The sequence below is a fragment of the Peromyscus leucopus genome, chromosome 22 (assembly GCF_004664715.2).
Source record: "Peromyscus leucopus breed LL Stock chromosome 22, UCI_PerLeu_2.1, whole genome shotgun sequence".
Classification (NCBI taxonomy): domain Eukaryota; kingdom Metazoa; phylum Chordata; class Mammalia; order Rodentia; family Cricetidae; genus Peromyscus; species Peromyscus leucopus.
Window position 1 is genome coordinate 7,200,981 of NC_051081.1, and position 27,898 is coordinate 7,228,878.

General features: G+C 50.8%; 2 protein-coding genes across 5 annotated transcripts; one reads left to right on the forward strand and one right to left on the reverse strand.

The window, feature by feature from the left end:
• Nucleotides 1–225: 225 nt before the first annotated feature.
• Nucleotides 226–10,432, forward strand: Ilvbl (ilvB acetolactate synthase like). 4 transcript variants are annotated; one of them, XM_028860779.2, is made up of 16 exons: nucleotides 226–315; nucleotides 792–936; nucleotides 2,330–2,531; nucleotides 2,661–2,788; nucleotides 2,872–3,010; nucleotides 3,104–3,215; nucleotides 4,982–5,081; nucleotides 5,415–5,512; nucleotides 5,621–5,757; nucleotides 6,966–7,100; nucleotides 8,980–9,094; nucleotides 9,179–9,348; nucleotides 9,428–9,498; nucleotides 9,576–9,647; nucleotides 9,803–9,908; nucleotides 9,997–10,432. In XM_028860779.2, exons 2-16 carry the CDS (start codon nucleotides 802–804, stop codon nucleotides 10,173–10,175), a joined length of 1,899 nt encoding a protein of 632 aa, XP_028716612.1. In that variant the 5' UTR covers nucleotides 226–315; nucleotides 792–801; the 3' UTR covers nucleotides 10,176–10,432. The 4 variants fall into 4 exon arrangements, with proteins under 4 accessions (XP_028716612.1, XP_028716613.1, XP_028716611.1 ...); XM_028860780.2 differs by having other exon boundaries at nucleotides 250–305; XM_028860778.2 differs by having other exon boundaries at nucleotides 315–402.
• Nucleotides 10,432–17,423, reverse strand: Syde1 (synapse defective Rho GTPase homolog 1). Its single transcript, XM_028860775.2, has 8 exons — nucleotides 17,282–17,423; nucleotides 15,480–15,821; nucleotides 14,701–15,345; nucleotides 14,309–14,523; nucleotides 13,281–13,407; nucleotides 12,913–13,073; nucleotides 12,004–12,229; nucleotides 10,432–11,808 (listed from the first exon to the last, which is right to left on the reverse strand). Exons 1-8 carry the CDS (start codon nucleotides 17,367–17,369, stop codon nucleotides 11,405–11,407), a joined length of 2,208 nt encoding a protein of 735 aa, XP_028716608.1. The 5' UTR covers nucleotides 17,370–17,423; the 3' UTR covers nucleotides 10,432–11,404.
• Nucleotides 17,424–27,898: the final 10,475 nt, after the last annotated feature.

The window sequence follows — 27,898 nt, forward strand, 5'->3', positions numbered from 1 at the left end:
TCTTCTCAACACCATGCAAAGCCACAGTGGTCCAGGAAGGGGCGGGCCTACGGACGGGGGCGGGGCTTGCGTGTTCTAGGGAGCCGGGGCAGTGTCAGCCAATTGGAGGCAAGGGGAGAGAAGCGACCAATGATAAACAGCTCTTATGGGTGAGTCTTTCCAGCAAGACTCCAGTTTGGCGCACGCGCGTCGCGCTGGACTACGGGGTGCTGCTGAGCCAAGTGGGCGAAAGGGGCATCACCGCGCGCGCCCGAGTCACGTGACCCAGAGGTGTCTGAGTTCCTCTGGAGTCAGGGACGTTTCCTGTAGGCAAAGGTCATAGGGCCTTGGGGGGGTGTCTGTGTAGTGGAGTTGGAAGAGCATCCTGCTACAATGTAACCTCGGCCGAAGGCCAAGAGTCAGGTTGGGGAGGCGTGTCCTGGGCTGCGCTATCCGGTGGGGGTGTGGCCTTACGACTCCATGAAGCAAGCGTGGGGCGGGCTCTCCGCTGAGTCTAGCGATGAGGAGGGCGGGTATCCCTGTGGATTTACTAACAAATCAGTAAGTAGGGACCACAACTCTGTTTCGATGCCGCTGCGATCGCCTTGATCTGCGCAGGCCTACTTTTAGATTGCAAGTGATGACGTCAGGGGGCGGAATTAGCCTTGTTAGAGGCGTGGCCTCAGCCCAGTTTAGATGCGTCCGTGGGCGTGGTGTGGCAGGTCGGGGGCGTGGCTCAGGATCGGGCGGACTATCCTGCTTCCGGATTAGATTATAGTACTCAGGTTCTGGCTCTGCGCTTCCCTACTTAGGTTCCGCCTAATGGAGACTCCTGCGGCTGCCGCACCTGCTGGGGGTTTCTTCCCCTCGTTCCTGCTCCTGGCGTTTGGGACACTGGTGGCTGCTGTACTGGGCACCGCTCACAGACTGGGGCTCTTCTATCAGCTGATGCACAAGGTGCTTAGGGCAGGAGGAGGGCTGGGGTTAGGAGGAGGGGACTGAAGGCGCTCCTCACAGCTCATCCACTGAGCATGTGGGGAAAGCGAGTCCCGACTAGTCCAGAGTGGTTGGGAGATTCTTTGCAGAGCTTTTTCCCTTTGCCAAACTGTGTATGGGCCCTGGACTTTGTATCTAGTACGAGATAATGGGGAAAGTGTCGCTCTTTGGACAGCACGCAATCCGCCTACCTTCATACTCAGCGGTCTGAGTCATTTTAACAGAGAAGGCTTTTTAAACACAGTGGAATTGGTGGGCTGAAAGTAGGCAGGGGAAGGACTGGACTGTGAAACTAGGTTACACAAAGGGTTCAGAGCTCTTCCGAGGGAGGAGCTTTTTTAACATGTCTCTTATTTACCACCTTCACCGAGGTAGGTGCTATCATTTCTGTCCTTGTGTCCACAAGGGGAAACTGATCCACAGAAAAGTTTAGTATTTGCTCTAGATGACAGGTTTGGAAAAAGCTGACCCTACAAGTCACACCCTAAACCCTTTGTTCCACTGTGAGAAATTCTCGCTCCCCGCCCCCCCCAGTCATTTTTTTTCTAGTGAAGCAGTGTCACTGACCTTGAGGTGTGTGGGGTTGGAAGCTGTGAGGCTCCTGAGGCTTGGATGCTCAGGGCAGTCTGTGCCAGGAGGCACTTCCGTGCTAGGCATGTGGCTGCTGGCAGCCTCTCAGCTGGACACGAGCCTCATGAGCAGAGTGAGAGGGAGGTAGGAGGCTGGAATTAGCACTCCAGGTGCCAGGCCCTGCAGGGGTACCCGAAAGCAGGCGTGAGGCCAAGCCAGGGGCCTTCTGCCTCTTGCCAAACTCCCCTGGGTTCTGTAGACCTGCCCTCCGTTCTTCCGAAGGACTGGCCGAGTACCTCTGGAGCAGGTAGTGTAATCTGCTGAGCCACTTAAGAACGTCGGCCCTCTCTTAGCCTGCTGGCTCCTTGGTAGGCTGGAAAAGATGATCACAGGTTCAAGCTCCTGCCTAGGCTACACCAGGGGTTCAGAGCCATTCTGGGAGGCCTAGTGAGACCTTGTCTCAAAATAAAAAGTAGAAAGAGTAATGATACAGTCAGTGCTAGAGTGCTTCGCGAACATGGTCTATGTCTTGGGTTCACTCCCCTCTGCTGCTGCAAAAAGAATGTGGGTTCTGTCGGACTCTATTACTTGGGCAAGTCTTGGTGTTCTTAGCTGCAGGAAAAAGAGAACGATAAGATTTGCTTAGACAGTGTACTCTCCCCTGAATATTGTGTGGTATGTCTGACCAGCATCTAAGTACCTCTGTCCTCTGACTGTGCTCCTGCCTGTTCTTGTACCTGCTCCTGGGCTAGCCTGTGACTGTCTTGTTCCTCCTCTCCCCTAGGTGGACAAGACGAGCATCCGGCACGGTGGGGAGAGCGTGGCAGCTGTGCTCAGGGCCCACGGGGTACGGTTTGTCTTCACACTGGTCGGGGGGCACATTTCCCCACTGCTGGTGGCCTGTGAGAAGCTGGGCATCCGCGTGGTAGACACACGCCACGAGGTCACTGCTGTTTTTGCTGCCGATGCTGTGGCCCGCCTGACTGGTAAGCGGGGTATGTGGGGAGGGCTGGGGGCTGGCAGGTCAGTGACATGGCACCTGTGAACGAGAGGCGGGGTGGGCATAGGACGGTGGCTGGGAGGGTGGCGTGGTTGTCATCAGCTCTGTCTTCCAGGGACAGTGGGTGTGGTAGCAGTGACGGCTGGTCCTGGCCTTACCAACACGGTGACGGCAGTGAAGAATGCGCAGGTGGCGCAGTCGCCGGTCCTGCTTCTGGGCGGGGCTGCCAGCACCCTGCTGCAGGTGCCTAGTCCTTAAGGGTGGGCGGGGTCCCCAGGAAAGCCTCCCGAGCTTACCTGATAACCATCCCACCCCTTCTCTGCCAGAAACGGGGAGCACTCCAGGCCATTGATCAGATGTCTCTGTTCAGGCCGCTCTGCAAGTTTTGCGCTTCTGTGCGGACGGTGCGAGACATCGTACCTACCCTGAGGGCCGCAATGGCTGCTGCCCAGTCAGGCACCCCAGGTAGGTGGAGGAGGGAGCTGGACAGTGATGAGGCCCTGGGGGTCGGGTGTCTGCAGCGGGCACCACAGGCTCAGAGTCTTCCTCTCCGTGCAGGTCCAGTGTTTGTGGAGTTGCCTCTTGATGTACTGTATCCCTACTTCATGGTTGAGAAGGAGATGATACCAGCCACGTTGCCCAAGGGTCTCATGGGTCGAGTGGTCTTCTGGTGAGTACTGCCATCCCCATTACACGCCTCTTCCGTCTTCCGCCTCTTTCTGTCTTCTCCCCACATGCATCCCCTCCTTCTTTGACTCGTTCATTGAGTACACATGACCTTGGAGGAGCGAGCTGTAGGGAGAGCATTCCATGTGAAAGCAGTGCGTGTGTGAAGGTCCTGAGGCAGGAGGGAACGTAGCAGGTCTGGGAAAGCAAGGCATGGCCTCTGTGACCAGAGAGAGGAGAGCGGCAGGCACAGAGGTCCTGAGGTTTTCCTGTCGTCCCCTTCCTCCACCTCTGCCACTTCCTCATTCCTGGGCTTCTCTGTCTTCTCCCTTGGCTCGCTCTTGCCTCTCCCCTCCCAGATATTTAGTGGGCCAGATCTCTGTGCCAGATAGCAGGATAGGCATTGGGTGTCATCCGTGGACAAGACATTCAGGTTCCTGTGCTGGTGTGTGAGAACTGCTTTGACGACCAGATCAAGCAAGAGTGATTTTATTCTGTGGCCTTACTATGTGACCCACTCTGGCCCAGAAATCTGTCCGGTCCAGGCTGTTCAGGAACTTGGAAATCCTCTCTCAGCTTCCCCAAATATCTTCCTACCTATCTGGGATAACAGGTGCTCCATGCCTGTCCGGTCGTCTTGTTCTTCTTCTTCTTTTTTTTTTTTCCGGTTTTTCAAGACAGGGTTTCTCTATATTGCTTTGCGCCTTTCCTGCAACTCGCTTTGGAGACCAGGCTGGCCTCGAACTCACAGAGATCCACCTGGCTCTGCCTCCCGAGTGCTGGGATTAAAGGCATGCGCCACCACTGCCCGCCCAGTAGTCTTGTTCTTAAGGCTCTCTGGTCTCCCAGTCAGCTGGTCCTCTTCTCTTCCTGCCCTCTCTCTCAGTGTCACTTGGAAGCCTGCCTCTTTTTCTGCCTCCCCTTTATGTATTTTTATTGGCTTTCATGAGAATGGGGTTAGCTTTGTAGCCCAGGCTGGCTCACGGGTGGTGTCGGTCCCCTTGCCTCGGTATCTCTGGCGCTGGATTGTCTTTCCTTTGTAAGTCACGTCCCCGTGGCTTCCCACGTTCTTGGCCTCATCCTAACTCCCTGCAGCCTTGACTCTAACAGACGAGACAGGCTTTGGCTCTGCGCTGTGACTGCTTCCCGCTGACACTCACGTGTCTGGCTTTAGTGAGATGGAGTGTTCCTTGAGGACAAGGCCTGGGCAAGATTTCGTTTTGTGTCACAGGGCCTTAGAAACTCCAGGCCTGGGGCCCAGCGAGTAGGGAGACAGAGCGGCAGGCACTACAAGAAGTGACTGGCTAACATTAATACCTCCCACGGACAGAGCGTTTGCAAAATCCTTCCCTTCCAGTGGTGCTGGAGATGCAAACTATGGCTTCACCTACACTAGGCAAGGGCTTTACCACTGAGCCACACTCCTAAACCACAACATACCTTATAACCTAAGAGGATAGTGATGGAAACTTTCCCGTTTTACAGAGGAGGAAGCTCAAAACGTCGAAGGAACTGGCCCAGAGTTCCACAGCTGGGATACCGTAGAGGCAGAGTCTAACCCACAGCTCCAGTTTCTACACTGGCATTCTCTGTTACATGTCTGGGAGCCTTGTCAAATTAGGGTGGCTACCTGAAGGGACAAATAAGCAGCTGGTGACTCGGCCATTGAGTGTCCCTGTGTCATGGTTTATCCTCCCTGATTCCTTCCCTGGCCTCAGCCTCCAGAATCCTGTATTAACCTTGGTGACTGGTTCCTCCCTGTCCTCACAGGTATTTACAGAACTGTCTGGCCAACCTGTTTGTTGGGGCTTGGGAGCCTCGTCCTGAGGGACCCCTGCCCTTGGACATTCCCCAGGCGTCTCCCCAGCAGGTGAATCAACTCTCTTTCCTGGCCTGGGACTCCCACCTGGCAAGGCCTTGAAGATCTCTCTGGGCCAGGTGCTGGGGCCTTAATCTCGTGGGCTGGCAGGGACCCCAAGATGGCCGTTTAAATTTTTTAAAAATGTATGTGTGTTTGTGTGTTGCGTGTGGACCGCTACTTGCATGTGGAGGTCAGGGTACAACTTTGTGGAGTTGATTCTCTCCTTCTGCCTCTACATGAGTTCTGGGGACTCAGCTTAGGCTTTCCAGGCAAGTGTTATGACCTGCTAGCTGCCTTGCCTAGACTGTGGGATGGCCCTTTGATCTCTGCTTGTCACCCCAGGTCCAACGCTGTGTGGAGATCCTGAGCCGGGCCAAGAGACCCCTCCTTGTACTGGGGAGTCAGGCCCTGCTGCCCCCGACCCCTGCCAGCAAGCTTAGGTGAGGAGTTCCTGCCCTGTCTTAAGTCATGGTCTTGGTCCCTGGTGTTCAGTGGCCTTGGTCATACCGATCTCTGCTTTACTTGGATCCCCTCCCACCCCCCAACAGGGCTGCTGTGGAGACCCTGGGTGTCCCCTGCTTCTTGGGGGGGATGTCTCGGGGGTTGCTGGGCCGCAACCACCCTCTCCACATCCGGCAGAACCGCAGTGCAGCCCTGAAGAAAGCAGATGTTGTTGTCCTGGCAGGTAGGCTCAGCCTCCTAGTCTGCCCTGGGTCCCCGACCTTGCCCATCCCCATCTCTAGCATCCTCCCTTAGCGATCCCTCGTACTTCTTCTTCTGCAGCCACCCCTTCCCTTCCAAAGGCCATAGAACAAGCCTGAATACACAGGCCAGCAAACTCACCCCAGACCGCAGCCTTGTGGTGTGCCCTGGCTTCCCCCAGAGGAAGCGTACCCTGTGGACACTCGCTGTGTCTTACACACATTTTTACACAAACCATTTTGTATCCCATCAGTCACATGACAGGCACACCCCGTCAGCTCCTGCTCTGTACAGCTCTGTACTGCTTAACTACAGAGTGCATTCTGGGAAATGTGTCACTAAGTGGTTTTCTTGTGTGGATTTTGAGTGTGCGTACACAAGCCAGTGGGTAGCTGGGAACCTGCTGAGTCATGTCATTCACAAGACCACGGTCGTGTGTATGAACTGTCACTGACTGGAACATTGATAGGCTGTACAGGACGGTAATGGCACTCCATATTCAGTGGCTTATGACAAGTTCATGATTGCTTACGTCTCACCAGAAGGTTAGGTAGGAATTCTCTGTTTGGCTGGGCTCATACATGAGCCAAGGGTGGTGAGGGGTGGGAGGTCTTTTCAGTGGCTAGTCTAGGTATGTCTTGTGCCCTCACGCTACTCCTCAAGGTTCCTCCCAGCAGACCAGCTTGCTTGGGTCACGTGCTTTTCTCCCCCTTTTTCTCCCTTTGTGGTGTTGAGGCTAGAATCCAGGGCCTTGCACATGCTAAGTGAGTATTCTGCTACTGAGCCACATAAACCCCAGCCCTCGTGACCTCTTGAACCCTTGTCTCGGTATGGCACACCGTTGCTTTTGCCGTGGTTTCTTGATCAGAGCCATTCAAGAGGCCTGCCCAGAGTCAAGAACGGCAGTCATGCTGGCTAGATGCTTAGTGGGTAAAAGTGCTTGTTGCTAAGCCTGATAGACTGAGTTTGATCCCTGGAACCCACATAGCGGGAAGAGAAAACAGACCCCTGCAAGTCGTCTTCTGTCATGGCGCATGCAACCCCGTCCTCCCAAACACTGTAACAGCTGTAAGGTCCCTGCCAGCGGCACAGATGTTGGGACAGTAAAGAATAGGGACCATTGTACACTCAGCGTGCCACAGTGGATCAGGAGTGAGGCCGTGCCCACTGACGCCCTGCCTATCACCGCAGGAGCCGTGTGTGATTTCCGCCTGTCTTATGGTCGTGTCCTCAACCGCAAGAGCAAAATCATCATCGTCAATCGGAACCGGGATGATATGTTACTCAACTCAGACATCTTCTGGAAGCCCCAGGAGGCTGTGCAGGGTGAGCATACCCCAAGAGTCCCCACCATGTGCATGGTCTCTGTTGCAGCTAGCTTGAACTGAGTGTCAGGCCCTGACCCTGCACCAGGGGACACGTGGGCAACCCGAGACACCCTTGGCTTGCAGACTGATGGGTGCTTCTGAAGGAGCAGAGGGAGGGTGGGTGCAGAGGGAGGTTTGGGATTTTGCATGTGATCAACTCCTGAATGTGATGTGGCCTGTTGCTTTTGGCTGGACCATGGCCCCGAAGCCACCCTGTTAGTCTAACCCTCCTGATTTTTGCCCCCTTTCCATGCCTTACTCTGCCCACTGTTCTAAGGACGTAGATCCTGTTGCTCTCTTGTAGCAACAGGATCCTTTGGATGTGCCACTCTGTGTGTTGGGGGAAGGTCCCTCCCAGATGTTGGTGGGCAGCAGGCAGAAGTGGGCAGGGAGGGGATGATAAAAGGAACTGGACAATCTGGGGATGCTGCTGCATGCCTGTGATTCCAGCTTTTGGTGGGAGGGAGGTGAGGGAACAGAGACCAGAAGATTACCTATTTGAGGCCTTTGTAAATTATTTAGCAAGATCTATCTCAAACTAGAAGAACTCGAGCGTCACCTGTGGTAGTGCACACTTGGGTTTTGCTTGTTTGGAAACAGGGTCTCACTATGTGGTTCTGGCTATCTTGGAACTCACTATGGAGATCAGGCTGGCCTTGAACTCACAGAGATGCACCCGCCTCTGTCTGCCCAGTGCAAAGATTAAAAGAGTGTGCCGCCACACCCGGTGATGGTGGTGCACACTTGTAATCCCAATATTGAAGCAGGAGAACCATTGAGAGTTTGAGAGAAATCCTTGATGAACAGGGAGTTTAAGGCTAGCCTGGAGTACAGTGTGATATTCTGCCCCCCAAAAAAAGCCTGGGTGGGGTGGGGTGGTAAGTTTGGTGGCACAGGTCTTTTAATCCTACCACGAAGGAGGCAGAAGCTGGTAGATTTCTGAGTTCCAGGCCAGCCTGTTCTGCATAGAGAGTTCCAGGCCAGCGAGTGTTCCATAGTTAGATCCTGTCTCAAAACACAAAGCAAAACAAAATAAACAAGAAAATTAAAAAAAAAAAAAAAAAAAAAAAACCACCACCAAAATAGGGCTGACAAGCTGTTAAGAAGGTAAAGGCACTTACTGCCAACCTAATGACCTGAATTTGAGCCCCAGAACCCACACAGTAGAAGGACCTCCACACTCAGTGTTGCTCACCCCACCCCCCAATATACATAATAAACAGTAAGTAAGTATATGTAATACTTGCTTTTTTTTAAGTGCTGGAGTGTTTACCTGGGATGCTCGAGACCCTGGGTTTGGTGCCCGGTACTACAGATTTAACAGGCTGGGGGAGGAGGCAGGGAAAATAAATGACCATTGATGCGGGGACAGACTAGGTGAGAAGCCACATCTCTGAATGTGTGTCTGCTCATTTTCTCAAGAGGAATGGCGAGAAAGCATGCCATCACCATTCAGTGCCTGCTGTGAGGGCCCATGTGCTTGGGCGGGAAAGACTTCCTTGGTGGGTGACATATTTTGGAGGCAGAACTGACAGGACGTGGTGCCTCTGGGTTGTGAGGGGCAGGGAGGTACTGAGGCCAGCTTAGGCTTGCAGCTTCCCCACACCTCATTCCCCGTCTTGCCTTCCATCTTGCAAAGACACCCTCACCAGTTCTCCAAGGCTCGTGGGAAGGGCTTCCTCGGCCTTGTCCTAAGAATGCCTCTGGCCCACTTTCCTGCTTTCCTCACAGATGCTGCTGCTGGCCTCTTGTTATATTTGGGCCTCTGGTGCTCAAAGGGCAGGAGGAAGCTGCCGCCCTGCAGCTGGCCCTACAGCTGTGCTTTCTTCCTTTCCTAGGAGATGTGGGTTCCTTTATGCTCAAGCTGGCGGAAGGCCTTCAGGGCCAGGTGTGGGCCTCAGATTGGGCTGAGGAGCTTCGGAAAGCCGACCAGCAGAAGGAGCAGACCTATCGGTCAGTCTGGGTGGAGTGGACATGGTAAGGAGGGGAGGGGGCTGTTGCCAGGCATCCCTGCTGACCTCCACCGTCCTGTTGCAGGGACAAGGCTGTAATGCCTGTATCTCAGCACCTGAACCCAGTGCAGGTGTTACAGCAGGTGGAGGAAACCCTGCCTGACAATGCGCTTCTCGTGGTCGATGGTGGCGACTTTGTGGCCACTGCCGCCTACTTGGTACAGCCCCGAGGGCCCCTGCGCTGGCTCGATCCTGGTAAGGAAAGGCCCACACCCGGGGCAGCTCGCATGCCATGGACTCCTTCACAGCAGTCTGCTCTTACTTACCTTCCTAGGAGCCTTTGGGACTCTGGGAGTTGGTGCAGGTTTTGCACTCGGGGCTAAGCTGTGTCAGCCGGATGCCGAGGTGAGGCATTGGATGTGGGAGACTAGCTGCTTTCTGGGCTGTGAACCACCCTAACTGCCCTGGGTCCCCCCTACCAGGTCTGGTGCCTGTTTGGGGATGGAGCCTTTGGCTACAGCCTCATCGAGTTTGACACGTTCGTCAGACACAAGGTGACCGGGTTACCCTGAGGGAAGTTGATGCCCAGGGTTCTGGGATATGTCATCCAGGGTGGGTTGCACTTCCTCAGTGGGCCATAGGCCCTGTCTTGTGGCTGGTCAGACCTTTGGACTGATGGCTCTTGCGTTTTTTTTTTTTTTTCCTACAGATACCAGTGATGGCCTTGATAGGGAATGATGCAGGTTGGACCCAGATTTCTCGGGAACAGGTGCCCAGGTTGGGCAGTGATGTGGCCTGCAGCCTGGCTTACACTGGTGAGGGGCCGGAGTAGTTTAGGCCTACCTGGACTTCTGTTATTCTCCTGGTGGGCCCTCTGTTACTGTCTGACTTCCTTTCTCTTAGATTATCACAAGGCGGCCATAGGCCTGGGGGCCCAGGGATTGATGCTCTCACGGGACAACGAGGATCAAGTGGTCAAGGTACTCCGTGAAGGACAGCAGCTTTGCCGGGAGGGCCACCCAGTCGTGGTCAACATCCTGATCGGGAGGACAGATTTCAGAGACGGCTCCATTTCTGTATAGCGCTATGTGTGGGTTAGTGTGCTTGCCTCTCCGTACCTGGACTGTGCTCGGCCTATCTAGAGTTTTCATCCTTGCCTGCTCTGAGCTCACAAGGTCCAACAATTCTACAGTCCTCCCAGTGGGTAACGGAGGGCTCAAAGAGGCACCTTGATGGCCCTGAGTAAGAGCTTTTTCCCGGGCCCAGCCATACACCTCTCTCCCTCTTATAGACTGAATAAAGCTCTTGGCTACGTGAGCCCAAGGACTCAGTCACATAACACGTGTATACTGGTTTATTTGTTGTCCACAAAGATGGAAGTAGTGGGAAGAAGCAGGAGACTGGAAGGGGACCTAATTCTCCCACTTGATCACTGGGGGTTTGGGGTACCGAGGGATGGCAAATACTATCCCACTCCAGACAGGCCAGTGCACACGAGTCCTCACACAGACACACACATGCATGGAGGCAATAAATATTTTCCGTACCAAAGTGCCCCCAGCCTGATACCTCAGGTGGGGTCCCTCCAAAGGGGAGGGGTTAAGTGCTCAGTTTTTCAGGGGTTTCAGGAAAGGGCTGCTGGGGAAAGGAAGGGTCAGACTCTGTCTCCATTTGCTGGTTGGAGGTTCATCTTGGGGGGGTCTTGCCTAGAAGAGTTGGGGGAAATCAGCTGTTTTGCTATAGGTCCAAGCCATCCCTTCACAGATGGAGGCCAAACCTGGGGCTGTGTCCCTTAAATAGAACCTCATGATTGTCCTTAGATACTTCAGGGGAGGGAGAGACAGAGTGTAGTGCTCAATGCTAATACTGGTTTGGTTGGAAGCAGCAAGAGGGTTGACTAGGGATGTCTCAACACCCCAGGGTGATGCTCACAGTAATTGGTGTTCCCCTACAAAGGGGAGGCAAGAGAGGCCAGTCTAGCAAGCAGAACTGTCTCCGGCAGCGAGAGGAGCCCTGGTGCTCAGGACAGGGCCATGGCATCAGTGCTTAAAATGCCAAGAGCCTGGTCATTGCAACTAGGGCCCAAACAATGGCACTAGAAGCTGGGAATGATTCTTAGCACAGGAGGCTGGTCCCTTGGCAACTCCCTAGCAACCAGGAGCTCAGCCTGAGCTACTCTGGTCTGGTCCTTTTAGGTCATCAAGGCACTGCTTTAGTAACTGGGAATCCAGTCACCAGTAACCAGAACCTGGTCCTTAGCAACCAGGAAGCGATTCCTTATCAACCAGAGTCCAGCACCTGCTTCAAGGGCTCAGAGGCACACATTGATCTGCTTGGAGAGTTCTCTCTCCAGATCCAGAATGAGAGCATCAAAGTCTTTGAGATTCAGGTGTGGGTTGAAGGGTGCATCAAACTCATCTTCGAAGTCAGTAGTGCCCCTCTGCTCTCCGGTCTCATCATCATCTTCCTCGCTGTCGCTGCCTGTCACGTGGTCATAGTCGGGCCCGGACAGGAAGTCCCGCCCACGCGGCAGTAAGTCTCTTCCACACACGCTCCAGTCGCCAGCGTAGCGGTTGCTTGGGGGACTTTCAGGGCCCCCGCGACCTCGGGGCCGAGTCACCACCTCGGGGCCCACCAGTGGCAAGTGCAGAGGCGGCTGTCGTTTGGGCCGCAAATAAGGTGCGACGTCCGGGGCCTCTGGGGGCCGGCGGGTATCTGCGGGGTTCACAGGGAGAGTTATGAGATGGGATGCACCGAAGCGGCATCCAGGTCCCCGATTGGCCTTCTGAGAGACAAGCTTACAAGTTTAACACCCCCCCCAGGGGAGTGGCCTTCCACAGATTCCAGCCCATGATTGGCTAGTAGGGAGGCATCATGTCAGGGAGGCGGATAGGGATGGGCGATGTTCACCTGGCCAAGATTGTAGCAGGTAATGCAGGACTTCGATGTGGCGTTTGAAGTCCACGGCACTGGTAACGCCTGGGCCTGAGCTACGGAGCCGCGGCCGAGCGGGTGTCTGTCTCGCTGGCAGCAGCACCGGTCCGAAGCACACTGCCAAGTTCTGCGGGGTCATGCGGTTGTGGGTGTGGAAGGAGGAAACGAGGCGCAGGTGGTCCAGGAGAAGCGTCAGTGTGGCCTGTGGAGAGGGTTGCCAGGGTGGGCACAAGGCGGGTAAACCTAAGCCCGTTGCCCTTGCGGGACACTTAGGGGTGGCTTAGAGTGGAGAAACCTTGGCTCAAGGTCTCATAGCCATGGGGAGGTGTTAGTATTTAGGAATGTATTTTGCGAAACTGAGATTCAGGCCAAGGGCAATTTACGTTTGGAATGGAGGGGCTTGAACTCCAACCCACTCCGTGTTAGGCAATATTAGCATGAATTTTATTTTATAGATGTACAGAAGCACAGTTTCAAGGACTTTTCCAAGATCCCACAGCCAGGAATTTCCCTTGTGTCAGGTTGGCAGGCCTGTCTGCTCAGTTTGCCACACAGCCCAGGCTGCCCTGGAACCAGCTATGTAGCTTAGGCTGGTCTCCAACTTGAAATCCTCTTGCCTTTGACTCTTGAGTGCCAGGAGTAGAGAGGCATGTAACACTATGCCTGCCTCGAGTGTGCGTTTTGGACACATCTTGGCTGTTTGACCTTGGGCAAATCACTAAACTGAGCCTTGACTTCCTAATTCAGGAACTGACAGATGAGTAACATGTGCTTTGTTGAGATGTGATGATCCTATATGATCATTACATCTCAGGCATGGTTAGTTAAAACACTTCACTGCTATCAACTGCTGTATGTCCCAATGTTCCCAGCCGGGCAACTCACTCTTTCCACATCTGGCAGGCAGCTGAGGAGCCCTCTGGTGCCCTCAGGACCCAGGGAAGCCCTGCTTGGGTGTCCTTGGGCCATGGCCTCTAGCACCACCTGATAGAGGGGCGGGGTGATGAGTGGAGTAGGCAGTTCCCGAAGATAATCCTTGAGGATGCCTGTGGACAGAGGGTCCCCTCTGGTTAAGGCACCCTGACTTCTGAAGCCAGAGGGGTCACTGGGCTGACAGTAGTAGTGGGAAGAGAGCAGGTATAAGACATGATAGCAAGAGGAGGCAGGAGGGAGGTTTCACTGGGGCCTGCAGGCTGGCCTGGAGGTTAGGAGTTGGAGGGACCGAGCAGGCCGGGGAGAGGGGCCATGCTGACCTGTGATGACATTGATATCAGGGTACACGTCCTCAGAGAGGCACACAGCTGCACTGTCCTGCTCAAAGGCGTCGCGAAGCTCCTTCTTCACTGCTGCCGAGCCACACAGACGGTACAGCCCCACCACCTGGGGACACAGACAGGGAAAGGATGTCTTCCTGCAGCCACAGGCAAGGACTGCTGGGGTGGGGCTGGATGTCTGGACAACGTGACAGTGGCTGTTTTGGCCTACGAGGGTGGGGCCACCCACAAGCATCCTCATTGGCTGCCTCCCCAGCTGCTACAACAACTGTCCCAAGTGCCCCTGAGCCAGGACGAGTAGTTCAGCACTCTAAGGCCAAGGCAGGAGGATCACCTGGGCTATAGGCTACAGAGTGTGCTCAAGGCCAGCCTGGGCTACCTGGCAAAACCCCGTCTCCAAAAGTAAAAAGGTGACTGGGGGTGGAGTTTGCCGAGCATGTACGAGGCCCCGGGTTCAATCCCCAGCACCAGGCAAAAAAAAAAAAAAAAAAAAAAAAAAAGGCCCAGACACACACCTAGCTTTGTAAATCCCTGTTCCGACCACTTCCTCTGACCTCACAATTCTCATCTTCCAGGAAGCCTTCTTTGACTAATTCAAGCAAGTCAGGGCCTGCTTTAAGTTGTCCCAGACCCCTTTCCCTTTCAGTTTTTTTTTTAGAAAGAGTCTCACTGTATTGCTTAGCTGCCCTTGGATTCTCCATCTTGCCTTAGCATTCCTGGTGCTGGGGCGTGTGCCACCATGCTAGGCTACCTCCTCTCTTAACTCCCCTCCCAGCTACAGTTGGACGTTTGTGAACTGTCAATCATCCCTCTCACTCCTGGAGACTGAGCTCCATCAGAGCTGAGATCCTGTAATAAAATGGACAAATGATCCGTGCACGGGTCCTGGTGCCATGAGAGAGGATTCCTTTTCCCTTAGGTGAGTGTTGGATCCCAGAACAGCTCAGGTTGGTGAAGGGGGTCCAGGCACTATGTCTAAGGCAGCAGGATTGGGTACAAGGGCTCACCCGCAGCCCTCGGCATTCGATCTGCCCCACACACTTTCGGATGATAAGGGGCACTTGGCCGGGGGACTGTTCACGTTCTACCAGTAGCTGCAGAGGGAGCCCGAAGACACGGGGCTCCACGGTGGCAGGAGCTTCTTGCTGTCCCGACAGTGTTAGCTTGGCATAAAGAAGTCCCTGGGGTTCCAGACGAACGGCCAGTTGTTGGGCCTGGCACCCTAAAGATGCAAGAAGGATTGAGCCAGTTCCGTCCCAAAGGTTCTGGTGTCCTGGCTCCTTTATCTAGGGCAACCCTCACTGATGGAGCCCAGCCCCCATGGGTGCTGTGGGAGAACAGGACACCCTGAGCTGGGTCTTGTGTCTTGCTTTTCCTTCCTGGAAGTCCCAAGTCTTACCTCGAAAGACGGTTGGCAGTAACACAGTGCCCTGGGCGCAGGGTCGGTGCCGCCTCACACCAGGGTCCCATGCAAGTACCAGGGCCCGCAGGAGCCGAGCAGCCTCCAGCTCCAAGTGGAAGGTGTGGTCCAGCCTCAGGAAGTCTGGTCCACCTCGAAGTGGCCCTGTGCGGGCCCGCGCTACCCCATCCACTTGAAGAAGGCAGCAGAGATCTCGAGGAGTGGCCCCTGGAGTTGGCCGCAGACCCCCTAGCCCATACAGGTGCAGGCTGAGACGCCCCCAGAGTGCAGCCGGAGGCGCCCGAGCTGATGGGCCCACCTCATATGGCCGGAAGGCAGTGGGTGATGGTGGTCCCCCAGGCCGCTCCGGCGAATCACCATCACTGAGGTACCCACCCCTTGGGCTCCTAGTGCCTCCGGCCACTGATGCCTGCCCAGAAGTCCCCACGCTGCTGTCCAGGTGGTAGCGGCTGATGACAGAGCCTGCTGGGGCGGTCCTCTCTCGTTCCCGGCCAGTGCGGGTACCTCTCAGGCTCAGGCGGCGCCGCAGCTCTGGCAGCTTCTTCATCTTCATTGAGAGGCGCCTGGCAGGACCTGGGGACTTGGTACGGGAGGTTTTGGTAGCGGGGCTGGTAGGGGCTGCGCCTGTAGAGAGAGCAAATCTCAGAGGCCAGGGCCTGGGTCGGGGATATGATGCTTGTGGTCCCTAGGGGGCTGGCTGGGTATAAGGCTTCTACATGCTTGCAGGTGGGAATGTGAGTACAACACTTGGCGCCTACCTTGGATGACTGAGCCTTCTGGATCAGAGGAGGCTGGCTTTGATCCCGAGGGCTCAGGTGCTGGTGGTCTGGGGTCTTCTTCAGGGATGGGGTTGTACCAAATCTCACCAGCAGGCTCCCCACTGCTAGGAGTTCCAGGCCCCAAAGGTATCTCCTCTGGTGGCTTGGCCCCACCTAGCACCCACCGGCGGCTGCTGGGCTCCAGGCTTTGCAGGTAGGCTCCCCGAGCAGGGTTCCGAGGCGCCTCGGGGCTGGGAGGACCCTCTGCTCCGGCCTGGGACTCTTCAAGGATCTGAGGCGCTGGTTCTGGGGGACTGGGCTCCGAGCGCTGGGCTGGGCGGCCTGGTGGAAAATGAAAGGTGTAATACCCAATTCTTAAGTCTGGCCCACCGCAGCCGTCCAGCTAGTTGGCTTCGGCCCTCACTTCCACAGCTGACTGACAGCAGTCCATTCCCGAGCCTAAGTCCCCTGGGACCTTCTGTTTTGTTTGGCCCTGGCAACTAGTCAGTACCTTCTCAGTCTCTTAGTTTGGAGGTCCCCTGTCCCCAGCCCCTAGCATTCCAAGGGGAAACTATAACCAGCCTCGAGTTAAGGTCAGATATTCTTGGGACCTCGGGTCATTTTTGCCGTGTCTCTCTTCTCCAGACCTCCCATTAATCCCGGTGTGGAGTCTGATGCCTGTAAGGTCTCACTGAGTGGCCCTGAGCAAGTCATTTTCCCGAGGCTCCACGTCCTGTTTATGAGAAGATTGTTCCCCCCCCCCCCCCAGATGCTGCGGGACTGAAGGCAGGACAGGAAACACAGGAGTGCTGGTCTCTTCTTCATTCAGCCCCCTCTGCCGTTTTCCAAATTCTGCCCCAAGGTCCTCCCGGCCTTGCTCCTCAGCCCAGGCCAGATTTCTATACTCAGTGCCCCATACACCCCCCATCCCACCCCCCACCCCCGTCTTGGCTCCTTTCTCTCCCTGACATCATGGTTGATTTCCGGTGTGTGTTTATATGTGGGCACCCGGGTCCCTTCTCTGGCCCTGGGAACCTTGGGACTCATTGGGAAAGGCCAGGGAGGAGGGGTCAGGCCCATGGTGTGGTGGCCTCCCTCTTTTGACTGGTTCCTTCCCAGGACCCCTACCCCACACACTCACTTCACTAAGGTCCTGTCTTGCTGTCTGCAGACCCCCAGATTTAAGCACCTCCTATTTCCACCCTCTAGCACTCTGCTCTAGGTCTCTGTCATCAGTAGCATGGTCCAAAGGATTGTTTAAAGTCAGTTCCCAGGACCTGGACAAATCACCCAACAGCCACGTGCCTCAGTTTCCCTATCTGAATAAAGTGGACAGTTTCTTGGAGCTGCCCACGGTAGGTGAGGCTGCGATGGTGGCACGGGGGTGGGGAAAGCGGCATGAGTAGCTATAACCCCGCAGTACCTTTCTCGGGTACAGGAGTGCGTCCCCCACCTCTCACCCTCCAGAGCTCCCGGTGCCCACCGCTGGGCCGGGCAGTGTCCGTGCGTCACAGCGGGTCCTCCGGCCACCCTCCAGGCGCCCCGTCGAGGCCCCATTTCCTGTCAGGGGCGAGGCTCCGCTCCAGGGCCTCGCAAGGAACCCGCGGGGCTGGCATCTCAGGCCAGCTGCACATAACGGTCTGCGGCCCCCCGCCTTGCAAAGACCTGGCCCATGTTCCTCTGCAGCAGGGCTCGGTCCCGGCTTACGCCCCAGGTTCTGCTGCGTATCCTACCGGGGATCTGGGGACCCCAGGCCGGGCGGGGCTCCCATCTCCTCCCCCCTCGCGAGCCCCCGCACTCACCGCGCTCCTTCGCATCTGACTTTTTCCGGGGAAGTTTCTCCCGGCCCCGCAGGCGGGAGAAGGTCTTCCTGAGCAGCGGCTCGGCCATGCTGGGGCCGCGGCCCGGCCGAGTGCGCACCCCGGGGCTGCGGCCGCCCGCCCCGCCCGGCCCGGCCTGCCCGCCCCCCGGCCCGCGCCAGCAGGAAGCGCATTCCGGGAATGCTTGGCTTTAACTTTTTTTTTTTTCTTTTTCCCTTCCCGCGGCCCGAGCAGGCGATGCTGGGAGATGTAGTCGCCTGGGGCCGGGAAGGGACATGACGGGGTGCTGGCCCCTCTTCACCTACAAATGTCATGGCATAGACTGGGCCTTCTTAACCATCCCCCTGTATGATGGAGTGCAGCAAATTCTGTCCGGTCTCCAAAAACGCATCCAAAGTACATATAATCCCACTTCTTTCGTCCCGTACATCGAGCCCCCCACATCACTCGCTACCTCACCCATGAATCTTCTTTGGTCACCCAATGCCATACCTTGCCCCTCCCACCCGACCCAATTCTCTCACTGCTCAACTCTAATTACTACTGCTGTTTAACAAGCCATCCTCAAATTTAGTGGTGTCAGATAGCCGTGATGCTCATCACCATTGCCCCCGGGTCAGGAATATGGACCTGGCAGAGCTGATATTGTTCGCTTTCTAATGTCTACTTAGTCCAGAACACAGCAAGGGTAGGGATGTCTCAAAAATAAGAGGAAATGGTGTAGGATCATCTGGAGGCATATGCAATCAGATGTTTTATTTTTTTAATTAATAACGAAATACCCGAGGCTGGACAAACTTTATAAAGTAGATTGAGTTCACGGCTCTGATGTCCCAGTGCATAGTGCTAGCATAGTCTTGGCTCTGATGACATCCTCAAAGCTGATGATGTCATAGCAGCGCATTTTGAGATAGGAAGAGAGAAAAATTCTGGATTTGGGCTCATTCTTACAGCAGCTTAACTTTCAAAAAGATTTTACTTTTTATGTATGTGTGTATGTGTGCCTCTGTATGTATATGTATGTGTGTATGTCAGATGGGTCTGGGTGCCCACAGAGGCCCCAGGAATCTGATTCACCTGGAGATTGAGTTAAGAGCCATTGTGAACCACCTGACATGTGGGTGCTGGGAACACAGCCTGGATCTTCTTGAAGAGCAACAAGCACTTTTAACAGCTTGAGCGATCTCTTTAGCCCCACAAATTAACTTTTGCAAGAACTAGTTCAGTCCCAGGACTATCTTCTGAAGGCAAACTCCCTATGGCATAGGCTGTCTTAGCGATGCCCAGCCTATTAACAGTACCACAAGGAGGACCAAACTTCCAGCACATGGACTGTGCTGTATCTAAACCGTATCTAAAGCTCAGGTCTTACAGCTGGTGCCCCTCACCAGCTGGACCGCCACTGGGATAGTGGACTAAGTGCCCGTTGTGGGCCTCTCCATGTGTCCTTGGCTTCCTCCCAGTTAGGCAGCTTTGGGGTAACTGGATTTCTTAGGAGTGTATTCAGGGCTCTAAAAGTTAACAGTGGGCTGGGCGGTCGGTGGCACATGCCTTAAATCCCAGCACTTGGGAAGCAGAGCCAGGCGGATCTCTGAGTTCGAGGCCAGCCTGGGCTACAGAGTGAGATCCAGGAAAGGCGCAAAGCTACACAGAGAAACCCTGTCTCGAAAAACAAAACAAGAAAAGTTAACAGGGCAGAGTTTGCATGGCCCTTTCCGGAAACCTTGAGTGCATACTGCTCTTCTGGCACAGATTCAGGGACACCAGATGCCACCTTTCTCAATGCAAGGAAGATATGTCAAGCAGAGCTTGTCCAGATGGATGTAGGAGGAGAGATGTGGTGATGCGCTATCGTGAGAAGATCTCTTACGTTCTAAGAGACTGGACCTTTTGCTGGACCTCACAGCCAGAGTTAATAATACACCTTGGTCACTGAAGACTGCTCTCCTCCTGTGTACTCAGCCTGTTTGTTTAACTTACTCTAGGAGAACAATGTAACAATCAACTTTATTTGCCTTGGATGACCCATGTAATCAACTCTTACACCCTTAGATAATGCATAGCTTTGGTCTTAAATGATGTACTCTTCCATGCCCGACTCAGATAGTGCATCTGAAGCCTTTGCTGAAAGCAGCAAATACAGAAGTTGAAAGCAACTTCCTCAAACCCATCAAAAAGGTTGAAAGCAACCATTTATGGATATTAGTTAATAAACAGTGATGCTTGTTATCTGGGTCAGTTAGGATCAGTTGGAGCAAGCAACTTCATCCCTTGTAAAACTCTGGTAGAGATTTCTGTAAAGTATCCCATTCCTCCCCCCATGTGATGGGCGTGCACGCGCGCACACACACACACACACACACACACACACACAGCTCACACAACACATAGACACAGGCAGAGCAGATACACGTGCAGGTACAAATTCAGACTCCTGTGACAATTAGAGGACAGAAGAGAAAGGATGCATGAGGTGGAGAAGTCACATCTGGACTCGCTCTTGGCTTGATGACTTTAAGGAGAAGTGCTTTTGGTTCTTTAATGAGACACTGATGCATCCTTGGTAACTCGGAGTTAATCACTGTTGTGTACGATCCTGGCAGGAGGTAGTGCTGTGGCCATCTTGAGAAATAAAACCTGCTTCACACCCATGTTCTGTCTTCCATGCAGGGCCCACAGTGGACTTTGAGCTCAGATCACATTATGGCACATTCCTGTTGAAAGTCTTTTTACTACTCCTTACCCCACCCACCTGGAATAAGGTCCAGATTGGCCCCATAACCTACATGAATTCTCTGGTTCCATTGAAGTGGTTGGTGGAGACCCTTTCCCATTTCCAAACAAGTTCTTGTCCCCACCCACCACTATCTCAAAGAATTGAGTATAAGTGGGAGGGGGTACTTTAGTGTTTCTCTGAGATTAACAACCTTAAACGGGGTAAACTATAAGTATTTGGGATTAAAATGACACAGGATTGAGATCTTGGTAGCCCCAACCAAGAGCAGCCATTTTCAGAAGTCTTGCAGATTGCTGACAGGAATTCTCAAAGCTGGAGCCACAGGTCTCCAGTTGCAGATCTAGAAGTTCGGAGCCACTGGTCTCAGGAATGGTGGGTCTTAGAAGCAGCTGCAGGGAAGAATTCCCTTCTGGAGGCTATCTTAATGAAAAGTCTTGAAGGCTGAGTCAGGAACAGTCTCTCCACTGCCGACAATGGCTGAGTCCTGGGGGTTGGCTTGAGGGCAGAAGCCTCAGGCATAGGAAGTTGCTGAGGAGTCTATCAGGTGAGTATAACCTTCAGGCTTCTTCCTCTGCAACATTTGGGGCTGGGCTCCCAAGTCTCTCTCCTCTCCTTCCTCCATGGGTTTCTGCAGCTTTGCAGTTCCCAAATGCCCAGATTTATTGAGGTGCCAGCTGGGGCCTGATTGGCCAGATGTGGGTATGCAAATAAGATGGAAGAAATAGGCCCAACTAGGGAAGAGCTGTCAAAGCTGGTGGGGAGGGGAAGAACCCCAGGCCAGCCTGAGGTTGCCAGAGGTTCATGATCAGGCAGAGAAACTACATAGGAAGTTTCTGCCCATCCCTGATTAGTACTTTGACCTTTGCAGGCAGCCTGCTGCCTTTGTAGGAGTCGGCTTCCTTCAGCCAAGTATTTCCTTCTCCCAGTTTGTTTGTTTGTTTGTTCTTGGTGTGTGTGGGGAGGGGGGGAGGGGAAGGGGCGCTGCTGCGACAGATAGCAGCTCCTGAAGACTCAAGCCTGCCAGCTGTCAAAAATCTCTATATGGGGGCGGGGGTACCTGCCCCTTAACACTATCTCTCTGGCCTTCACGTACTATGGCTTCAGTTTGGGTCTTCCTGTTGTGTCTCTATCTCTTCCAAACTGACGTTTTCCTGGAGTCAAGCTAGATAAGACTCAGGAAGTAAACACATTCATCTTAAGAAGTTCTTGGAACTTACAAGGTCCACCAGGCCTCTCCCCCTGGGTTTTATAAGCAATAACAATTACTAGGAAGGGGTTTCCTCGGTGAGGTTTTTGTTTTTGGTGTTGTGTGTTTTGTTGTTGTTAAGTTTTGTTTGTTTGTTTGTTTGTTTTTCTTGAGACAGGCTTTCTCTTTGTACCCTTAGCTGTCCTGGAATTCATTCTGTAGCCCAGGCTGGCCTTGACCTCATAGAGATCTGCCTGCCTCTGCCTCCTGGGTGCTGGGATTAAAGGTGTGCGCCACCGCTGCCCGGCAATGAGCTTCTCTCCAGGATAGAACAGATGTAGCTCAGTGGCAGAGTACTTGCCTAGTATGGGCAGGACCCTGGGTTTGATCCTAAGCACTTGGAAAAACAAACTGTCAAGTTCTGTGAATCTATTGTGTCATTGGATGTGTTCTGTGGGACTTCTCACCACACAGGTCCATGTAGATGACACAAGGTCTCCCCCATTCTGTGGAGTTCCCAGAAAAATGGACATTTGGCAGTTAGAACTTTTGTGGGGTCTCCTAGACAAACCTTCAGTGAACTCTTCTCCGAGTGTGCTGGAAGTGGCTTTCTGGCCACTATCGTCAGCTTGTCTCTCATTGTTGTGTTTCTCCCTCCTAGGGACATCTCTGAGCTATCCCAAGGTACAGATGTTGTCCACATAAGTGTCTGCCAACTTCATGATGAGTAGGGTGTGTGTGTGGGTGGGGGTTCGCATTGGCTTGAATTGGAATCCTCCGTGTCTTTGATCTGGCATGCAGTGTTGGGACAGTCACTTTAGCTTTGTGAGACTCGGTGCCCAAAACACCAAGGTTGTGAGTCACTCAGTGAAATCCCACAAGGAGCAGGTTGTGTAGCAGCTTCCATGCACTGAAGTGTTGCGTCCTGTAGAGAAGTTCTTTAAGACTCAGGAAGTAAACAGCTCACAAATCTCAGGAAATACCTGAAACTTACCTGGTGCACAGGCTTCTGCTTCCCGAAAGCAGGCTTTTCCAAACTGTTGAGCTGCCTGTAATTCATGCAGAGAGTTCCAAAGGTCTGGCTCTTTGAGTCATCACCTATGCTAGAGTGAACTTTCAATGATGCCTTGAAGTTCCATGTTCCTGTAAGTAACCTTTAAACCACACGCCTGTAATTAACTCCAATAAACTTAATGGTTTACTTAATCACGTTAGATTTAAGTGGTACTATTACTCTGGTCTGTCATCAGTTTCTGGTCTGGGATGAGTAGATGTTTATTGCTTACTCACGCCTCCCTAGAAATAGTGTCACACAACAGTGAAAAAGTTATATTCATTTACTATGATGCTGGGCATCATCAGTCTGTTTCTTTATAATCTATATAAAACTGGATGAAACCCCTTCCTAAATCATTACTGAGGGTTTGGAGAAACTTCAGTTTGCTGCTGCTTCTTCTTCTTCTTCTTCTTCTTCTTCTTCTTCTTCTTCTTCTTCTTCTTCTTTTTTTACATTTAAAACTATTTCTGCAAAGCCAATCAAGAAGTATTGGAAGGAAAAAGTGTAAAAGTTATCCTTGCATATTTGGGAACTTCAGCAAGCACTTAAAAGTTTGAGAAAATGAAAAATCAAAGGCATTACCCAGCAACGTGTATTTTAAAACAATTATGTCCTTTCTTTTTTTAAAAATTTATTTTATTTATTTATTTATTTTTTAAATTACACTCATGATATTCATTAATTACACTCATGACATTAATCACATTCGTGGTATTCATAGATTACATTCACAGTATTCATTCAAATATATATATTTGATATATATATAAATATATATATAAATGCCGAATGTCATTTCTTGAAGTGGGGAGGAGGTCTTAAATACAGGCTTACAGCACAATGGGAGGACCCCGGCAGAAGTTCTCTACTGATGTTTTACAATCTTGCATCTAAGCTGTTTATGCCTATTATTCAGGATAAGGAACTTCCCTTAAGCATTCAGGAGGGTGGAACCTAGCAGGGAATTAGCATAGGGAGGATATCAAGGTCAAGGTCCACAAGCAAGGCAACAGTTACCCAAAATGGGGGCCAGGGACCTACAGGTCCCCCTTTTATTAAAAAATGAGCTTCTGACTTGGGTTGCATGGGACGTCAGCAGGTCACCTTACCCGTCATGGAGACACCTGCCCAGGCCACACAGGTGCTCTGTCTTAGGTTGGTGAGTGTCCCCCAGGTATTACCCGTCTCTGAATACTTATTATCATACAGGCTCAATCATGTGTGAGCTGCATAGTTAATTGCTCCCAAGGATCTCAAAGTGGCACTGGGCTTGCAATCTGTGTGTTTGATACAGAAAAGACCAACAGAGGTCCTATCTTGCCCATAGCCAGTAGGCTAAAGGCAACTGAGCCATTCCCTTCCTTAACGAGCCATACTGTACGTTGGAGTCCTTGTAAGATAGTATCCCCAAAGCAACTGGAACTTGAGTTTATAAATTTATAATTTCCAAAGCCAATTGAGATGTATATAACTACTGAATTAAATTTATCATGCCCAATAGAATGAAAGATTAACTAACTGTTGTAGCTACTTTTGTTGCCAGGGTCTCCACTGTGCTAGCTGTCGTAAGCAATTATGAAATGGTAATCCCAGAAACTGTAGCAGCGGTATGCACCATAGTTATAACAGCAACAGTGGCATCAGCAATGTCAGATTCTCTTCTGGATTGTGTGGACATCCACTGGCATGGATACAACTCCAGTAACACGATCCGCCAAAGCCTGTTTTTCTTGATCCCAGCACGACTTTAGCTGGCAGCTCTTCTGGAAAATCCAATCTCATGGCTACAGTTCCTAGCCTTACATTAATGCTTGCCAAAGTTGGCCATATTGGGCTCTCAATCTCCATTGATATCAGAAGGGTAGATTTTTTCATGAAGACCCATTAGGTCTCTGTCATGTTGGGCTTCAGCAGCAGCCACAGGGTGCGTTCAGTGCTCAGGAATCCAAAGAGGAAACTCATTGTCCTGAGGAAAGACATAAACCAAACTCCGTGGCCACACCAACACTAGATCGGGTCTCCTCCATGTGCTAGTAGAAAGATCCTTCCATCGCTCCAGAGGGTGATTTGCAACAGGAGCCCTCCAGTGCTTATCTGCATCGGATCCTCCAGCAGAATCCACCAATAAACTCCAGCAGAATCCACCGATAAAAAAAGTTTAAAATATATAAAACAAGGGAAAGAATAGAATGTGGAGAGGAATGATGAGTCCCTAGTTCTCTCTTTTTTTTTTAACTTTAGTAAAATGTTTGTTTGTTTAATATTTCAACTTTTTCTTTTTTATTGTTTAAAATTAATTAATTAATTAATTTTTCTATTATCAGCTTCATAGAGTATGTATTCTTATCTTAATAGTGAGATGTTTCATTGAGGCTTGCTCAGGAATTGAATAAAACAGAAATTTATTATAAGCCACAGTCATCCTAGGGACCTCCATGCTATATATATAGCCTCCATGGTTCTGTGGGTTGTGGTCTGATTGTTCTTTATTTCATATCTAGAATCCACTTATGAGTGAGTACATACCATGATTGGCTTTCTGGGTTTGGGTTACCTCATTTAGGATGATTTTTTCTAGTTCCATCTATTTGCGTGCAAATTTCATGCTTTCATTGTTTTTCTCTGCTGAGTAGTACTCCATTGTGTATATGTACCACATTTTCTTCATCCATTCTTCAGTTGACGGGCATCTAGGTTGTTTCCAGGTTCTAGCTATTACAAATAGTGCTGCTGTGAACATAGCTGAGCATGTATCTTTATGGTATGAATCAGCATTCCTTGGGTATATGCCCAAGAGTGGGATGGCTATATTTTGAGGTAGTTCAATTACTAATTGTCTGAGAAACTGCCATACTGATTTCCACATTGGTTGTACAAGCTTGCATTCCCACCAACAGTGGAGGAGTGTTCCCCTTGCTCCACATCCTCTCCAACATTGGTTGTCATTGGTATTTTTGATCATAGCCATTCTGACAGGTGTAAGGTGGTATCTCAGAGTCGTTTTGATTTGCATTTCTCTGATGATTAATGATGTTGAGCATTTCTTTAAATGTCTTTCAGCCATTTGTGATTCTTGTTTTGTGAATTCTCTGTTTAGCTCTTTAGCCCATTTTTTAATTGGACTGTTCAGTATTTTGATGTCTAGTTTCTTGAGTTCTTTATATACTGTGGAGATCAATCCTCTCTCAGATGTGGGGGTGGTGAAGATGTTTTCCCATTCTGTTGGCTGTCTTTTTGTCTTATTGACTGTGTCTTTTGCCCTGCAAAAGCTTCTCAGTTTCGAGAGGTCCCATTTATTAATTGTTGTGCTCAGGGTCTGTGCTGTTGTTGTTATATTTAGGAAATGATATCTGGTGCCAATGCGTTCAAGAATACTTCCTACTTTCTTTTCTATTAAATTTAGAGTAACTGGATTTATGTTGAGGTCTTTGATCTACTTGGACTTGAGGTTTGTGCATGGTGACAGATATGGATCTATTTGTAATCTTTTACATATTGACATCCAGTTATGCCAGCACCATTTGTTGAAGATACTTTCTTTTTTCCATTGTATAGTTTTGGCTCCTTTGTCAAAAACCAGGTGTTCATATGTGCATGGATTAATGTCAGGGTCTTCAATTCGATTCCATTGGTCAGTAAGTCTGTTTTTATACCAGTACCAAGCTGTTTTTATTACTATAGCTCTATAGAGGAGTTTGAGGTCAGGGATGGTGATGCCTCCAAAGGTTGCTTTATTGTATAGGATTCTTTTAGCTATCCTGGGTCTTTTGTTTTTCCATATGAAGTTGAGTATTTTTCTTTCCAAGTCTGTGAAGAATTGTGTTGGGATTTTGATGGGGATTGCATTGAATCTGTAGATTGCTTTTGGTAAGACTGCCATTTTTACTATGTTAATCCTACCTATCCATGAGCATGAGAGATCCTTCCATTTTCTGATATCTTCTTCAATTTCTTTCTTTAGAGATTTAAAGTTTTTATCACAAAGGTCCTTCACTTGTTTAGTTAGTGTTATCCCAAGGTATTTTATATTATTTGTGGCTATTGTAAAGGGTGATGTTTCTCTGACTTCTTTCTCAGCCCTTTTATCATTTGTGTATAGGAGGGCTACTGATTTGAGTTGATTTTGTATCCTGCCACTTTTTTTTTTGTTGTTGTTTTTTTGTTTTTCGAGACAGGGTTTCTCTGTGTAGCTTTGCGCCTTTCCTGGAGCTCACTTGGTAGCCCAGGCTGGCCTCGAACTCACAGAGATCTGCCTACCTCTGCCTCCCGAGTGCTGGGATTAAAGGCGTGCACCACCACTGCCCGGCGTATCCTGCCACTTTACTGAAGGAGTTTATCATCTGTAGGAGTTCCCTGGTTGAGTTTTTGGGGTCACTTATGTATACTATCATATCATCTGCAAATACTGAAAGTTTTACTTCTTCCTTTCCCATTTCTATCCCTTTGATCTCCTTTTGTTGTCTTACTGCTCTAGCTAGAACTTCTAGTACTATATTGAATAAATATGGGGAGAGTGGACAGCCTTGTCTTGTTCCTGAATTTAGTGGTATTGCTTTGAGTTTCTCTTCATTTAATTTGATGTTTGCTGTTGGCTTGCTATAAATTGCTTTTATTATGTTTAGGAATGTTCCTTGTATTCCTGATCTTTCTAAGACCTTTATCATGAAGGGGTGTTGGATTTTGTCAAAGGCTTTTTCAGCATCTAAGGAGATGATCATGTTGTTTTTTTCCTTCAGTTTGTTTATATAGTGTATTACATTGATAGATTTTCATATGTTGAACCATCCTTGCATCCCTGGGATGAATCCTACTTGGTTGTGATGGATAATTTTTTTGATGTATTCTTGGATTCGGTTTGCCAATATTTTGTTGAGTATTTTTGCATCAAGGTTCATGAGGGAGATTGGTCTGTAGTTCTCTTTCTTTGTTGCATCTTTGTGTGGTTTGGGTATCAGGGTAATTATAGCCTCATAAAAAGAGTTTGGTAGTGTTCCTTCTGTTTCTACTTTGTGGAACACTTTGAAGAGTATCGGTATTAGTTTTTCTTTGAAAGTCTGGTAGAATTCTGCACTGAAACCATCTGGACCTGGGCTTTTTTGGTTGGGAGACTTTTGATGACTGTTTCTATTTCTTTAGTGGTTATTGGTCTATTTAAATGGTTTATCTGGTCTTGATTTAATTTTGGTATGTGGCATTTATCCAGAAAATTGTCCATTTCTTCCTGGTTTTCCATTTTTGTGGAGTACAGGTTTTTGAAGTATGATCTGATGATTCTCTGGATTTCCTCGTTGTCTGTTGTTATGTCTCCCTTTTCATTTCTGACTTTGTGAATTTGGGTGCTCTCTCTTTACCTTTTGGTTAATTTGGCTAGGGGTTTGTCTATCTTGTTGATTTTTTCAAAGAACCAACTCTTTGTTTCATTGATTTTTTGTATTGTTTTCTATTTCATTGATTTCAGCCCTCAATTTGATTATTTCCTGGCATCTATTTCTCCTGGGTGAGTTTGTTTCTTTTTGTTCTGGTGCTTTCAGTTGTGCTGTTAATTCATTGGTATGTGATTGCTCCATCTTCTTTATGTGTGTATTTAGAGCTATGAATTTTCCTCTTAGCATTGCTTTC

Bases quoted from the DNA above. Each gene is read 5' to 3' on its own strand.
- Ilvbl (XM_028860776.2), top strand. From the start codon at position 500: ATGAGGAGGGCGGGTATCCCTGTGGATTTACTAACAAATCA. The intron at 3,216-4,981 runs GTGAGTACTGCC...CTGTCCTCACAG, and splicing joins ATGGGTCGAGTGGTCTTCTG to GTATTTACAGAACTGTCTGG. The intron at 9,648-9,802 runs GTGACCGGGTTA...TTTTTCCTACAG, and splicing joins ACACGTTCGTCAGACACAAG to ATACCAGTGATGGCCTTGAT.
- Syde1 (XM_028860775.2), bottom strand. From the start codon at position 17,369: ATGGCCGAGCCGCTGCTCAGGAAGACCTTCTCCCGCCTGCGGGGCCGG. The intron at 15,822-17,281 runs GTGAGTGCGGGG...ATTTTCCACCAG, and splicing joins GTCAGATGCGAAGGAGCGCG to GCCGCCCAGCCCAGCGCTCG. The intron at 11,809-12,003 runs GTGAACATCGCC...TGAACCCCGCAG, and splicing joins CCTGCTACAATCTTGGCCAG to ATACCCGCCGGCCCCCAGAG.